Source organism: Lissotriton helveticus, chromosome 1_1, assembly GCF_964261635.1.
Source record: "Lissotriton helveticus chromosome 1_1, aLisHel1.1, whole genome shotgun sequence".
Classification (NCBI taxonomy): domain Eukaryota; kingdom Metazoa; phylum Chordata; class Amphibia; order Caudata; family Salamandridae; genus Lissotriton; species Lissotriton helveticus.
Genome location: NC_136057.1, coordinates 979181849 through 979199725, shown reverse-complemented (window position 1 = coordinate 979199725; position 17877 = coordinate 979181849). Strand labels below are relative to the sequence as shown.

Here is a 17877-nt window from a genome sequence, read left to right as displayed (position 1 = left end):
AGAGTAATGTGTGAAAGGGGACCATATTTACAAGGCCATGAAAAGTCACACAAGTAGACTTTACGTGGCCTTGTAGATATGGGCAAGCCCTTTGCACGGCCAGTGCTTTAAAAAAAGTGACGCACTGGTGGCGCAATGTGCTTGTACATTTGGACCAAAATGTTGGTGTGACATCAGCTACAAAGCTCTTTCAAGATGTCATTCGACGTATCATAGAGCGTGCCATAAATGCTTCCCAATAATAGGGATGATGTATTGGTTTTTGGATCTACACAGTAGGAGCACCACAAAGCGCTATCACACAAGTGTGTTGTTTACTTGCCGATGCAGGTATAACTTTGAAAGCTGAGAAATGTGAGTTCCTTTAGACAAAACCTAAATTCTTTGGCCATATCTTTTCTGATCCAGGTAAAGTGCAAGCATTGTCAAATGCCAGTCCCCCACAAGATGTTTCCAAGGTACTTTCATTCATTGGCATTGCCACTTACTGTTTCCATATACATACAAGACGTTGCCACATTGAGATTTGACGGAATAGAATGTTTCAATTCTATGGTCACATGAATGTGAGCAGAGCTTTAGTAAAAGCAAATAGGCATTCGAGAACACTACTGAAATGACATACTTTGATCCAAAGCTTCATTCAAAGGTTGTTGTTGAAGCTAGCCCAGTCGGATTGGGTGCGATCTTTGCCCAGCACAGTGGACGTCCAGATGCTTGAAGGCATATTTTGGCATATGCAAGCAGAAGTTTGTCCCAAACTGAACGCACCTATTCACAACCTGAGAAAGTTTAGCAGTGGTGTTGGCTTGTAAACACTTCCCCATGTGTTAATATGTAAAGCCTTTCATGCTTATGACAGATCATCAAGTATTGTTGACAATTTTTAGCAATCGAATGGCAAGATGCCTTTCTTGCATTGAACTTTTGGGGTCTACCATTTCAAGAATACAAGTTCACAATTGTTCATCGTCCCGCGAGGACCCTGCTGACTACTTCTCAAGAGTGCCGGTACAGTGCCATTTCATTGGAACAAATTGTCCCTGACAAACTAAGATAGTGATATGTTTATATGTTAAAACACAACCATCTGAAAATGGCCGCATGCTCTTCGGGACCTTAAAACAGCTACCGTGACACAAAGAAATGAACCAAGAGCGGGTCGCCAGCGATTACTGTTAACTGTTATATGTAGTATGTATTTATGTATTTTGTCAAGAAAACCTAATAAAAATATATTTAAAAAAAAAGAAATTAAAGGAGATTATTACACATCAGTCGTGGAACCAACACAATTGATCTCTTGCCAGTGACAGTGAATACCAGAAATTCAAAAACGTCAAACATGAACTGTCCCTTAGTTTTTTTTTACAAGGTTCAAGAATTTTTATTCCCGAGAGTCTAACAACAGACAATTGATGTGGCCATGAAGGACATGGTGGAATTGGTGCCACAAAACGGGCTTTTCAAGACCAAGTCTGGTTTCCTCTTCTCGATGAATGAGTTGAAAGAGGATTGAAGGCTTGTCACCTATGCAATTGCTTATTATTGAAAAACATTCAACACACCTTAAACATGTCTGGGGTGCCAAAACAAGTATGGGAAAAAAATGCTGTTGACTTCTTTGGAACTCCTAACAATTGACATCACCTGATGGTGAATATTGATTAATACTCCGGTTTTCCATTGGTAGAAGATCTCTCACCTATCACTAAACAAAGAGTCATAGAGAGATTAGAGAGCATCCTAGTGACATGAGGTGTTCCTTCAATCTTAAAATCTGACAATGGCCCACCTTTCAACTGAGGAGAATCAGAGATTTTCTCAGTTATCCTAATGAAACAGCATTAGAAAAGTACACCTCTGTGGCCACAGACCAATGGTCTTGTCGAACGTTTTATGAATACACACAAGAAAGCTGTCCAGTGTGCTGTGTTAGTAAAGCTTAACCTTAAAACAATCTTACATTCCACTCTTAGAGCATACCGCTTGACCCATGATTCGACGACAGGTGAACACCCTGCTGCATTAATGTTTGGGAGAGTCATGGAGACCAAGTTACCTCAATGGACCAACAAGAGATCTACCAATGATGATGAAACTCGTAAAACGGACTTGGATCATAAACGGAAAACAACAACATACGCAGACAAGCACAGATGTGCTATAGACATTAAATTCACCAGAGCAGATCGAGTGTTTATCCATCAGCCAAGAAAACATAAATCTGATACCCTTTTGTTTCCCGAAGTTTTATATAGCGCTAACTTGACCCGAAGGTATTGGGTCAGAACGCTTTACACGAGCACCAGTTATGTTACATGAGGACACATTCATTATTGTTAGGCATGGGGAGATTAAGTGATTTGCCCAGAATCACAGGATATTGCGCGTCCTTGCCGAGACTCAAACCTGGTTCCCCAAATTTGAGGTCAACCGCCCTAGCCATTAGGCCAACTCCTCTCACCTTTTGATGCTGATCCTTTCCACATTGTGACCAGTAAAGGACACGTGGGGACTGCCAAACATCCTGGAAAGCCCATTACCGGAGACTCCTCACACTTTCAACATTTTGGTTGTTACTTGTCAGTCCCTGATGTCACTGCAGAGACTGGTTCTAAGAAGACTATTGAGAACTACCTGACTTCCATTGTCCCTACCTTACCAATGCAGGTCATGGACGCTTTTCCTGTCTGTTCCCAGCTTCCAACAACACGATCAGGACATGTAATTAGAGCTCCAGGAAGACTCACTGAAGAATTATAATTGTATATATTTGTAATTTTTTTACTTTTTAATTTAACAGATGGGGAGATGTATTGTCCTGTGAGTTAGCAATGATGGAACCCTTTTGTCTCCTGATGGACTCCGTAGAACTGTGATGTAAGTGTTCAAATGTAGTGAAGTGAAGGCAAGTTTAGAATGTTGACATTGTGGTTACATGCAGAAGAACCAACCCCTAGATTCATCAAAGTCCCGTTTTGCGAGTCTGTAATAGCGATTATTAAGGAATCGCTATTACAGATTCGCAAAACGGGATTCATGTACAAATCGCAATTTATTTTGCGATTCCTACAGCGGCCTTATTTGCGATTAGATAATTGCTAATCGCAAATAAGGAATTACTCCCCATTCATTCCTATGGGCCTAAAGGCCCATAGGAATGAATGGGAAGACATATCAATGTGCGAATAGCTATTAGCGATTTGCATTTTGAGGTTGCGATTTCAAGGGTGCAGGGGTGTCCAAAGGACACCCTGTTGCACCCCTGAAATGATATTGGATGCTGGTGTTACGCACACACATGTCCCAAGGACATGTGTGTGTGTAACATACAACTTAGAAAAATGCACTTAAGTGCATTTTTGTACGTTTCCGCTATTTACCACGAGGTTTGACTTCGTGGTAAATAGCGGCCCAAAATTGCGATTTCGCAATTTTTAAATGTTTCATGAATTGCATTTAAGGAATCTCAAATAGAGATTCCTTAAATGCAATTCCTCGCAAAATTGCGAATTCTATAATAGCGATTTTTGCATTTGGGATGATGAATCTGGCCCTTTGCGAGCCGATTTTACGTTGATGAATCTGGCCGTTGCTCCTTGTGTGGTGTAGTCATTGGCGGGTACCCAGGCTGGGGAGGACGCTGCACAGGTAAGTGCTAGTCTTGTTATACCAATCTAAGTCAAGCATATCAGCAATCGATCATGGTCGACTGTGTCAAAGGCCACGCATAACTCTAACAATACCAGGGCTTTAGGTATTGTAACCAATGATGCAAACGCCTCAAATTCTATGATAGATGCATCTGGAGCGATGAGTGTTAACCAACGACCAATTGAAGTACCCACTGCTGCTCTGAATGTAGAAAATACGATGGCTGTAATGGAAATGGAAAGACAGGAATTTACTGGCTTCGGTAAAGAAGCTTTAGAAGAGTCCACCGTTTCTTTATTAACAATTTCGCAACCGCCTTCTCTGATATCAACAACATCTACGGGCGATACCCCTACACCCTCATTAAATAACAATATTTCAACACAAGACACAGCTTGTATCATAAGAATAACTAAGGGTGGCATCGATTCGGCTTCAATAACAGAACCAACAAAAGAGATCACTTCTGGAGGATCGGATCACCCTTCTATCTCATCAGCAGATTGGACCCTTCAAGGGGAGGTGTCCGCATCTTTTCAGACGATATTACAGTTACTTAATGAACAGAAACAAGAAGCCAAGATCCATTACCAACAAATGAGGGAAGACAATAATAAGACTCAAATTTCTCTGCAAGAGCTGTCATGTAAATTGGGGGCTGTCTCCCAAGATGTGGAGGAATTACAGCAAAGAGTGGTTCTAACGGAGGAAAAGACACATCGCTCTGAAATTGCTGTGAATAAACATACTTCTCAACTACTCCAGATGCAAGCTAAGCTTGAGGACTTAGAAAATAGACAACGGAGACAGAACCTACGTGTTTTTGGTATTGCAGAGGGAGCTGAGGGCGCTGACCCTAGGGCATTTATTGCCCAATTATTTCAGAAGGCCTTTCCTGACCTATCAGATTGGGATTGGGACTCCCAGATTCAACGTGCCCATCGGCTACCCTTAGTTCAAAGGAATAAGAGTGCTAATTTGCCTCATCCAATCTTGATCTGTATAGGTAACTATCTGCTTCGTCAAGCCATTTCAATAAAAGCACGGCCAAATACTCCAGTTACCATTGACTCAGTTATATTTTTTGTTAGATCTGATTTAAGTAAACTCTCCCTGGAACGACGCTGGAAATTGAAACAATTTATTGATCCAATAAAGGAGTTGGGATGCCAAGTTTTTCTTCAAGAGCCAGCAAAACTGAAGGTAATCAAAAATGGCCGGTCTTATTTTTTTTTGGAAGAGCATGAGGTTGAATCTGCTATGGCTACTTGGAGATTGGAAAAATGAACTGGATATTGACTAATGCTATGTTCGTTTGACACTATCCCCCTTTTATGGTTATACACTCCAACTTATTTATAGATTGGTGTGACTGTTTTGGCAGGGTAGTAATAGGTTACATGAGATGTTAACGACTGTAAAAGCACGGCTTTTTTGATTATTTTTGAATGCTCGGATCCTAAAAGCGGCTAAAATCCGCTTGCTGGCTGCCAATATAGCGGCAGCCGGATTAAGGGGGGGACCTGCAGGTAACTATTGGGTGGGGGGAGGTTGGGGCAGAGTGTGGGGAGGGGAAGGGGAAGGGGAAGATATATTTCGGGGTAAAAAATGCATCAAAAGACACAAAAACTACAAAAACAAGAGGAAATATAAAGTTGATTTGATTTGTTATAGAGGTCATATAGATGGTGACATATATAATCTGAAATGCATCAAATAAAATGTTTAGCTTGGAACGTGTCGGGTTTAAATAATAGAATAAAGCATAGTCTTGTATATGAGGAGCTTAAGATGTATAACCCTCAAATCGCGGTCATTACTGAAACTCATATAGCTTATATAGATAAACATTTGCTTAAGCAATTAGGATATGATATTATAGTTTGCACTGAATTTAATGCTTCAATCCGGGGGGTAGCGATTTTAAAACATAAAGGCTTTAAATGTGAGATACTGAAGACGCTAACTGATAAAGCTGGTAGATGGGCCATAGCACAAATAAAATTGGAAAGTCGAAAATATACAATATGTGGGGTGTATGCGTCAAATCAAGATGAGCCTATAATTTTTGATCAGATTAATATGGAATTACTCGTATGGGATGGGGAATATATTGTGCTGGGTGATTTTAATTGTATTATGAATTATAATTTGGATACTACTCGGAAAAATTCTTTTCAGAGAATGAGGAAAACTAGAGCTGCAATTCTGGATTTAGCTGCTATTCATCTCTTAAAGAATGCTTGGAGATGCTTAAATTCTAAATTAGCCAGCTATACATATTATTCTGCAGCTCATAAGTTATACTCACGTTTAGATATGATTTGGGTCTTAGACTTTATCCTCGGTAACTGTTCAATGGCCATATATCCAAGGGTGACCTCGGACCATAATCCGATTTCCTTAACCTTTGAGTCTGCAATTGAAGAGTTTTCTCCTCGCCTTTTCTCATTTCCAAGATATTTGTTCACTGATTCTGTGTTTATATATCAACTTAAAGAGCACATAAAAGAATTCATTGACATAAATATACATTCTAGCTTACCTTTGATAGTTTGGGATGCTTGTAAAGCAAGCATACGTGGATTCACTCAGCAATATATTTGGCGACAAAATAAAGAACGCCGAAATTTAAATGAGGAAAGGCTTGGAGAAATTCTTGATATTGAACTTCAATTGGCAGAAGCTCTTTCTAATGGGGTATTGAACGTAGATGCATTAAACTTTAAACTAATCGAACTTAAAATTGTATTAAAAGATCTTCTTAGGGTCAAGAGTATTAGCAAATTAAAGAAATATCAACTTGATCAATATGAAAGCGGTGAAAAAATTGGTAAACTTCTGGCCTACAAAGTTGCTGAAGACCATTCCCAGAATACGGTTAAGGAAATCAAAGGGGATAATAATCAACTATTCTGTGATTCTAAATCAATATTACAACAATTTGCTTCTTTTTTATCATGCTTTATATACACCAGAAACTGCAACCTAGGATGATAGTATTAAGAATTATATAGAGTTAAACATGGTTAAAACTTTAGCGCCGGAACAATCTATACAATTAGCGGCAGATATTACAGCAACAGAAATTAAGGATGCTATTAACTCCCTAGCAACTGGTAAAGCTGTAGGGGCGGATTCTATTCCTTTGGAACTATATAAATGTTGCACTGAGGAACTGATACCATTATTAACTGATGTGATCCGTGCTATAGGCAATGGGCAACAAGCACCCAAAACATGGAATTTAACTCAAATTATCTTTTTTTTTTAAAAGGGTAAAACACCACAAGAGAGAGAATCATACAGGCCAATTTCGCTTATCAACAGTGGTGTAAGAACCTGGTGTTCTTGGTGTGCTTAAGTGTCTGCCTTTTACTGCAGTATTATATTACTATTGGTATTCTACATTTTATGTAACCTACACCCATTTTCACTTTTCCCCACCGACAGTGCACTGATTGCTACCTCATATTCTACCGGCTGCTCACTAGTGTCATACTTGTTATTGCAGTAATTTGTTTGCACCTATATTGGATCCAGTAATTCATTAGTAGTTTAGCCCTATTTGTATACTGTATATGTTGTAAGCTGCACCTTTCTCACCTTTATCCCTATCATTCACTGTTCGCTACCTCATTTATTTGGTTCATTATTGTAAGCTACTTCCATCTCACTTTACCACTATGTTGCACTGATTATTACTACCTCATTTACTTCGTTTAGTCATGTAAGCTGCACCCAGCCACTTTCTACACCTAGCTTACACCGCTGCTACCTCTTACATTATGATGTGTAAATTTGGCTCCACCTAACCGGTTCTACCTCTCATATTTTGTACATGGTGTAAGCTGATTGCTACCTCACATATAGTGTACATTGTGTAAGCTGCACCTACGCACTGTTTGTTCCTGGATTGCACCGACTGCTACCTCTTATATTTTTGGCTACTTCTGGACACTCACTAGTGTCACTCCTATGCCCTGTAACGAACGGCTGACAGTTTTATTGTCGTCTTTTCTCCTACTCCCAACGTTACAGCCATCCTAACATGGATCTCATCGGTAAGCACACATTTAGAATCAACTACCCTTCCACTCTCACCAAAAAAGCCGCTAAACGCTTTAAACATAACTTCTTGAGGTCGCACCCTGAAACACCCTTTGCCGACACCTACCTCTCACCGGGCAATGGAGCCCTGAACACTGATATCATCTTCCACACCTCACGCAGAGCCCAATGGAGAAAAGCGTTCCTAACCATACTCACCGTCTCCACCACCAGGAAAACAACTCATGGCCTAACTCTCTCTATCACACCTTCCCAACTCTTCCCTGGCAGAACTACCATTACTATCTACAATAACGGGATTGTCCTAATTCAATCCACGGACAAGAACCTGGAACTACTAGACAACCTGTTCCCCAAGTTCAAAGAGTACCTTTCCAAGCTGCGGACCTCCACCCAGAACTCCACCAGCACTATCACCCCTGACGTCGCAGCCCCACCCACAACACTTCTAACATAGCTCAGCGTCGGATCCACACCCACCTCACCTCTACCCCCAGCACCCTAGTCAATCGCCCACCTGCTGTTACCGCCCCACACTCCCCAAGCGCAGTCACAAATCTCTCCACCTCATACACTAGCCGCCCCTCTAACACTACCCCTTTGACCCCCACTCGTACCTCTCCCATCCCTCTCCCCCCTGACATAAGAACTCCCACCCACAACACGCCACCATCTGAACACACCACCGTCCGGAGCTTATCCCCCCCCCTTCCATCCCCCCCACGGCAGATCCCTCTCCCCCCCAGCCCCCTCCCCACTCTCACTCACGACACTCTCATCCTCCCAACCAGTCCCACAGAACATACCGCCTCCCTTACCTTAGCATCCCCCCTCTCTCCCCTCCTATTCTCAGCCCCCACTACCTTCCTGTCTCCCCCACTGTCTTCAGCCTTCACTCACTCTTCAACTCACCGGCACCGTCTCCCACGATCGGCACTACCTATGCCTCCCACCCTACCCCTACTTCACCCACACCCCTCGCCCACAAACCCGCCCACACTTTGAATGCCATCCCACTCATTATCACCGTAGAACCTTCCAACAACGCTAGCATATCCCCCCCCCGATACCCTGCGCGCTTTCCTGCCCACTACTCAACCATTCACCAATGGCTCTCACCACCAACCCCATCTCCAATCCACCTCCTGACCTGACTTTATCCACCCTCCAACAAGTCAAACAGGATCTCCTACAAGTCAAAAAAGATCTCCACGCAATCAAAGACCTTCTCTTCTCACAGCCCAGTCTACCTCCCACCATCCCACTACCCTACAAACGACGCACCCTCCCTACATACCCTCGCCTCCAACGACCCCCGCGCTGGCCGACTATCCCCGTTCGCAATAACTCCCACCGCCCCCGTCGTGCCCTCATCTCACTGTCGGACCGCGACCTATGCTCCCTCCTACGCTCTTATGGCCCAGGTCCGGTAAAACACATATCCAACACACACATCCCCATACCCACAATTCTCACAAATCCTCTGAGGCTCCCAACCCTTAGCAACAGAGGTTCCGTCCCTAACAACCTCAGAAAAGTCCCCCTCACACTAGAAGGCTCGACCACCCTTCTCACTCCCAAACTCAAATGCATCCTACTCAACTGCAGATCGGCCCAGAGACACTCCTCCGACATCGCTGATCTCGTCTCAGCAATGGATCTGGACCTTGCCATTTTGACTGAAACGTGGCTTACTGAAGCCTCCACCCCGATTATGGACATACTAGTCCCCCCCAATTATCACATCATTAGACTGGACAGGCCTCGCAAGACAGGCGGGGGTATTGCATGCATTTTTAGGAGCAACCTCTCCGTTACTAAAGCCACCTCCCCCTCCCTTACTTCCTGTGAACTCCTCTGCCTCGACATCACCAGCGAGGGCAAACAAGTTTGTGCTTTACATCTCATCTATCACCCGCCTGGTGACAACCTCATATTCACCCAACAACTCATGGACACGATCACATCCAATGCCGGTCGGCAGACCACCCAAGTCTACCTGGGTGACTTCAATCTCCACTGGAACGATCAGAAAGACACAGTGGTGAATAGTCTCAAAACTTTCCTTAATGCGCTTGACCTCACCCAAATATGCGATAGACCAACTCACGACAAAGGCTCGAAACTCGATCTCATCATCGCCAAAGAGGACTCTACCCAACTGGAGGCGATCCAACCCTGCGACTGGTCAGATCACCACATTATCTCCTTCTTTATCAACGAAAAAGTTAAACCTAACCCGGCTCAACCAACCAAATCCAAAACCTGGAAAAGGGACATGAAGAATCTTAACCCCACTACCCTGCCTCCCCACATCGGCAATCTCCTCCTTCCCCCTTCAGGTGCCTCGGATGTTCAATCACTGACCGACCACTACCTTGACTCTATGAATACAATAGTCAATGAAGTCGCCCCATTGCAACTGAAGAGAGTCTCCAGCAAAACTTCTAACCCCTGGTATGACGGCAGACTCAATGACGACAGGCGTACTATGCGAATGGCTGAGCGTACATGGAGATCTGACCCTTCATCACTGCATCTCAAAACGCTTAAGAACAAGAGAAATGCCTACTTCAGGAAAATAAAGCGCACAAAGTCGGACTACTTTAGCCGCCAGTTAGACCAAGCAAAAAACAGGCCAAGAAAGCTGTTCAAACTAATCAAGACTCAAACAAAGACACAACCCCTACAATCAAACAGCACAACAAGCGACACCCCACACTGTGAAGCCTTCTCTGCTTTCTTTAAGCTAAAGACTGACAACATAAGAAATGACCTCATCATGGATGTAAGCCGATTCCCCAACCACACCAGGATGTCTAACACCAAACCTAAAAACAAGGCATCATGGCTGTACTTCGACACCTATTCGGAGGAAGCAATACACAAACTGCTCTGCACCTTGAAGCCCTCTAATCACCTCATAGACCCCCTACCGGCTAATGCTGTAAAAGACTTCATCCCCTTGCTCCTCCCTCTTTGGACCAAAATCATCAACAGCTCCCTTCAACAAGGTCTCATTCCAGACTCCCTCAAGGTGGGGCAAGTCACGCCTATACTCAAGAAACCTACAGCTGACCCGTCTGACCTAAACAATTACCGTCCCATCACCAATATCCCCACCCTGGCCAAACTGCTGGAGAAATGTGTCCAACTCCAACTAACAAAACACATTGACCAATTTGACCTCCTCAACCCTCATCAATCAGGCTTCCGAGCGAAACATAGCACGGAAACAGCTATGACACACATAATTGATGACGCCCTCCAAATCCTTGATCGCAATGAGTCTTGCCTCCTCATCCTTCTTGACCTCTCTTCAGCATTTGACACGGTCAAACATGAGAACTTACTGGAGCTGCTAAGCACTAGAATGGGACTATCGGAAACTGTTCTCAAATGGTTTTCGTCCTTCCTTCATAATCGGTCTCAGAAGTTCAAGATCGACAATGTGCTATCTACACCTGTGCCTGCAGATCTAGGTGTTCCACAAGGATCCTCCCTCTCCCCCACACTGTTCAACCTCGTCATGGAACCACTCGCCACCTTGCTCCAAGCATCCAATGTTCAATTCCATATGTACGCCGACGACACACAACTTTACCTAAAGCTACAATCCCCGGAAGATATAAAACTTCTGAATTCCACACTTATTAACACTCAATCTTGGCTGGCGGATAATCACCTCAAACTAAATGCTCTGAAAACTGAGTTCCTACTCATCTCACCCCCGGCGAAAATTTCCACCACCCAAACCTGGCTCAATAACCTAACAGCACTCAATGTCCAACCTACCATCGTGGACTCTGCGAAATCCCTAGGCATCACACTCGACGCCAAGCTCAACATGCAGCAGCACGTTAACAAAGCCACAAAAGGAGCTAATTTCCAAATCAACACACTGAGGAAAATTAAACCCTTCCTCCCTGCCGAAGACTTCCAAACTGCTGTACAAGCTTTGGTCATCCCTCGCATAGACTACGGAATTGTGGCCCTCAGCGGACTCCCGCTATCCACAACAGCACCCCTAAGAGCCTCCTTGAACGCTGCCGCGAGACTCATTACTGGCTCAAGAAAACATTCGCATATATCCCCAGACTTAAAGTCCCTAAAATGGCTGCCTTTTGAAGCCAGAATACAGCTAAAAATTGCAGTTATGACACACTCGGCCGTGCACCACAATGCACCCAACTACCTGGCTCAAAAGTTGTCTATATCAGGAGGTTCGAGATCCAATAGAAGTACAAAAAATCTACTCCTGAAACCTCGTAGATTCCGGAAAGAAAAAACATACAAGCGCTCCTTCTCAGGAATGGCACCCAGGATCTGGAATGCGCTCCCTCCTGAAACCAGGCTTATCTCCTCCACTGCACTCTTCAAGAAAGAGGTGAAAACCATCCTTCTGGCCAAGATCTCCTGAACTTTATAGGTGCTGGATCAGAGACTCTGCATCGCTTTGTACCACTGATCACCTTGTCCTTGGCACTATACTCCTACTTGATGGTGACACTACTACGCTACTCTCTTACTACCGACCAATATATGACACACTTTGGATTATTGAATCACCCTCCCGATGCCCCCACCCAGTGTTCTCTCTATCCTAAGAAATTGATATAAGCCATCCACACATCCAAGGTTTACCTGAACCCTTCTGTAGTGGGATCAATGACTTGTGCCGCCTTATATTACTTGTTTACCTGATTGTATATTGCTATGTTTTCTGTACGTTATTGTTATCCTATTATGTTAGTGACTATTATACTGCTCCCATTATCTCTGTCCATTCCTGCTGCCCCTACCCCTGTCTCTGTGAAGCGCTCTGATATCCGTAAGGATCTTGTTCGTGCTATATAAAACTTTGAATAAATAAATAAATAAATAAATAAACAGCGATGCTAAAATCTTTGCCAAAATATTGGCTATGAGGCTTGCGCCAGTCATGTCCCAGCTTGTCTCTTCTCAACAACATGGATTTATTCCAAAACGAGACACTACAGCGCATATTAATACGGCCATCTCTGCTTTCGATGCTGCACGGACTCAATCCGCCCCACTCGGGATGATTTTATTGGATGCAGAAAAAGCATTTGACCGAGTGGGGTGGGATTTTTTGTGGGCGGCCTTATAAGCATTTGGCATTAAAGGTCAATTTTTGAGATGGATTCAATCGCTTTATGATACTCCTATGGGCAAGGTATCTTATATGGGAAAATGCTCTTCTATGTTTCCAATTAAGAGGGGGACAAGACAGGGGTGTCCTTTATCACCCCTGCTTTTTGCTTTAGGTATAGAACCCTTTTTAATCGCACTTCAACGCCAGGCTTTAATTTGCCCTTTTTTCAACGGCTTAAATAAACTTGATATCACTGTGTATGCGGATGATGTTGCAGTTTTTTCTTCGGATGTCCCTCAAGCAATGAAAGGCATCATAATAGAAGCAGGTAAATATGGCTCAGTTTCTGGTTATAGACTTAACACTACCAAAACTCAAATTGTTATGAATTATCATCCGCCTACCCCCATCCCAGGCATTTATGGTGCTGCAACCTATTTGGGCGTCAAAATCTCTTCGAATCTTGATTCTATTGTAGCATTAAATTATGAATCATTATTAAAAGAGACTGCCATGCAATTTAAGAAATGGCATAAATTGCCACTTAGTTTTATTGGCCGAATAAACTTAATTAAAATGAAAATTTTGCCTAAATACTTATACTTATTCCGAGCGATTCCCCTACGGGTCAATAACTCTTATTTTCTTAGATTAGAGGGAAATATTAGCAGTTTTATATGGGGGTATAAAAAAGCCCGGCGCGCTGTTTCTTTACTTAAATTCCCTTTCAATCAAGGTGGATTGGCTCTTCCGGACTTTAAACTTTATTATTGGTCGGCTTTTTTGATTCGTCTTCGTAGCTTAACAGTTAGTGATAAGTGCTTGTATTTTCATAAGTTTTTACTTGGACAGGATGCTAATATGTTTCTTTACAGGCTAAACGACCCTAACTATTTTAAAAGGGTAAAATTCAAGACGGTACGAGATACCGTCAATATCTGGCGATCCATTTTGGCTAAGTGTAATGTTTCTCAGCTACACTGTAAAACACCTTTGTGGGGCAATCCGGGCTTTCCTTTAATTTTTCATGATACATCTTGCCTAATATTCTCAGATTCTGGCATTAGATTCTTGGGAGATGTATATGATCATCAGGGATTTATGGCATTTGAAAAAATGAAGCAATGTTATAATTTACCTGAATTGGCTAGGTTTAAATACTATCAGCTTAAAGACTATTTAGTGAAGAAATTAGAACTTACTATGGTATTAGATTCTACGCTATGGGACTGTATCTATAGAGAAGTAGACAAATCTATGATTAGCATAGGATATAAGATTCTTTCTGGCTTTAACACTAGCGATATCGTTAAATTAACTGAGAAATGGAATAGAAAATTGGCTTTGACTGTACCATCTGATCTAATTACTTTCTCTCTTAAAAGCTTAAATGTTTCAGTTCAATCCTCTAGTCTAAAACTACAAATGTTTAAAACTGTATGTCAATTATACCATACTCCCGAGAGAATTCTTAAATGGACAATGAATAATAATTTTGGTGATCGTACGAAATGCCCTAAATGTGATCTGAGTGGTGCTGATATTGTCCACATGTTTTTTTCTTGCCCTCATATTAGTGAATATTGGGATGGAATAATTAAGGTGGTCTCTGATAGACTTGCTCAAACTATCTTATTTTCACCTATTGATGTGTTGGTGGGTATATGTGGGGATATTAGCGCATTCAGGGATCTGCTGAATATTTTAGTCACCTGTGCAAGACTTACTATTGCTAGAGCTTGGATTAAAAAAAAAACACCTATGGTTATGGAATGGTGGAGCCTAGTTAAGGAAACATATAATATGGAGACTGCACTTGCTTCTTCAAGGGGTATACAGGCTAAACTAAAAGTTGACAGAATTTGGGGTTTATTTATGTCTCAATAACAGTATCTTTCATCTTCTGAATTTTTGTTTTTGTTTTTGGTTTTGATTCTTTTTTTCCGTATGACCTCTCTTCTGTTTATGACTTATGGAATATTTAATGGAATATCTAATGTTTACTCATTGCTGTTACAGATATAGATTGATTTTGTAAATGATGGCTTTTTTTCTTTTCATGTGTCCATTTGATGCAAATTAAGATATTTAAAAAAAATAAAAAAATTAAAAACAATACCAGGGCTTTGACACTGCCACCATATGCTACCAACATGAGGTTGACCACAACTGAGATGGCCACAAAATCCATGCTCATTTAGGGTTAGAAGCTAAATTGAAAAGGATCACTGCTTTGATGTATGGCACAAAAACACAGGGGCAGAGCTGTGATTATAGCTACTAAAATCATAGCAGTGATTGACAACTTTAGATATCACCGCAGGATAGACTAGCTGTAGATTAAAGGACATTTAAAATGTTTTCCACTGTCTCCCAAAGAAGGCCATCCGTGAGTATCATGCTTCCTTGTTGAAGGCGCTCGGTAGCAATGACTGACAGGTAAGAATTCTCAGGCATAACACATTTCCACAATCAATATTTCATAGACCTTAATGGACTCAAGCTCATTAATATTAAAATTAGTACTCACAATTTGTGTTCCACAACTAGGTTCACTGTTCCACCACTTTGAAGTTGTAAAGCACTCCCAACAGGGAAGTTTCGCTGTCCTGCTGTGGTTTAGAACAAAGTATCAATGTCACGATGACGACTTAAATTCCCATTGCTGCCAGCAAAGCATTGCACGATACTGGGCATTCAGAGATTGAACATTTTTTAATTTAACACTGTGTACTGTATTGAAGGTACAAGTATTCTCCTGTGAAATACATGTTTTCATACATCTTGCTTCTCTTATAACTTTTAAAGGCTCCACCGTGTTCCAGGAGACTCTAAAACCAACTTCCAAAGGTGCAGTGGCCGAAACGACATCTGATGGGACCACGACCGTCAAAGGGCCCGGGTTGCTGGAGAAGCCAACAGGCTCCACTGAAACCACACAATCATCTCCTGTTGAAAGCAGCACAGCAGATAAAACAGCAACAGCAGCCACCATCCCTGTAGAGGTCCCTCGTGTCACCATCTCTCCATCCACATCTCAGGTAAACCACAGTACAGTACAGCCCAATGCCCTCAAGTCAACTGATGCACTTGCACCTGGTCTAGTGTGAACGGTCCTGCCAGACTCAGACATTATCAGCGAGGGACTACTTCTCAAATGTATATTTGAGAAGTGCGCATGCATGCATGGATTCTTGGCAGTGTTTGGGTATTGGAGGGCACTACCGGAAATAGATGGCAGAGAGTATCAAATCGGTCTCAAAATGGTATAAACTGCTCTACATCAGAGTGAACTCATTTTGCTAATCTAGTTGCCACGCCTGAATAAGCATGACGAAAATCCTGGTTAACCCAAACTAAGATGGGGCCTGATAATGGACAATTCCACTCAGCACTAAAAGTGCCAGCATCTCAGATGCCTTCATATAGAACTGCAGTAGTGGTGAGTGGGCCTGGTGTTGTCGCAATAGGCACTGCGGGGAGTGGGCACTGGATTCATGATCTTGTGCACAAAAGTGATCTTGGCCGTTCTGCTTTTCTTATCTGCTGTCAGGGAGCAGAGGGCACTCGTCTCCGTCTGATGGACTGTGCCTGTGGCACACTTGTGTTGTGGCTACACAGTGAAATGAGGCTTATCTGGTATGGGGAGGTAGTCTTCATAAGTTACTATAAACTTCCAGTTTCAAAAGTAGAGAGAAAGATTTGCTGTCAGACGCACTATATATTTAGTCACATGGCAGGAATCTGGAAGTAAAATAAGAGAAGGCACCTCCCCACTACTAGGAGCAGGTGTATCATGAAGGTTTTTCTGCAAGTAGCTGTATCCTGGTCCACACAAGGGAGTATGGCTTTGGGCTCATGGGCTTTATTAGTGTTTTCTTATGCCTGATCGAATCCCTCTCTTAGCCTTTATTGAGCATCCATCAGGACTTGCCATCTAGTAGACCATTGGTGCCCTAAAGTCTCAGCCCTTGACCCTTTGTATGTATGCACTGGGTTTACGTTTCTGGCCTGGGAATGTCCTCTGGGTTTGCAGGTACTTATATTGGATTTTCTTTGAGTTTGTGGATGTGGGCACTCTATTTCATGTCCTTTGGTGACACATTTTCTGTTATGAGTTTGCTGTAATTGAGTTATTGCCTCCCAAGGAAGCCTCTTGTGCTTTATGTCTGGTCAGACACTTTGGTTTCAGTTATTTTCTCCAGTGAATACATTTTCACACATCAGTTGATAAGGCCATTTTCCTCACCTAACTCCCCTCAACATAGTGTTTGTTCCCTCTTAGTTTGCCGTGAGAGGCGCATTAGAATGTAGATTGTCGAGACTTCTGGCAGCCAGCATGTGGTTATGGAGGCTAGGGATGAAAGATATGTTTTCATGCTGTCAGTGATTAATTACCAGTAGCAGCTTGTTAAGCAGATCAAGATATTCAAGATTCAGGGCTCTGGTTACCAGATAGTTCAGCCAATAGAAAGCAGATGGTTAGATGACTATGGAAACAATTCAGGAACAGAGTTATAGGTCAGTACTAGGCCAGGAATTATTCAGAAAGGGAGCCCTATTGGTTGTGCATTCCTCACTAGTTAGGATTAGATTAAGGAAAATGTTTTTATGATGAACAGATTGATGTCAATAATAGCTCTCAACCTCAGACTCCCATGTACCGATGAGATTGGCTGTACTGACTAGTGCTGAGTTCCAGTGCAATGAGAGCTTGACCAGCATGAACGCGAGCTGGATGTTGAATAGGTGAAGAAAACTGAAGATCCAAGTATCCAGAAGGACAAGAAACTGGGCTCAGTCACAGGACACAGGGTCTAGGAGTATTGGCTTGGGAGGTGGAGGTAGACAGGGCAAGAACTATAGAAGAGGTGAACAGTACTGAGAGGGGGAGTAGACATAATGGAGTAGAAGTAGCCGGGCCACGGAAACTAGAACAGCACCCAGGCGTTTCTAACATGACAAGAGCAGTTGTGAAGACCAAGTGAAATTTCTAACTCCCTTTCATAGGCATCCTGGTGAACCAATACGTC

The 17877-nt window shown here is 42.6% G+C and overlaps 1 protein-coding gene across 1 annotated transcript in view; it reads left to right on the top strand.

Annotated features, from left to right (window-relative positions):
- PODXL (podocalyxin like) overlaps positions 1 to 17877 on the top strand; it is a 269097-nt gene that overhangs the window by 114848 nt on the left and 136372 nt on the right. Inside the window, exon 3 of the mRNA XM_078677422.1 lies at positions 15653 to 15885. Coding sequence (XP_078533548.1) covers positions 15653 to 15885 — 233 coding nt within the window. The remainder of the gene's footprint in view (positions 1 to 15652; positions 15886 to 17877) is intronic.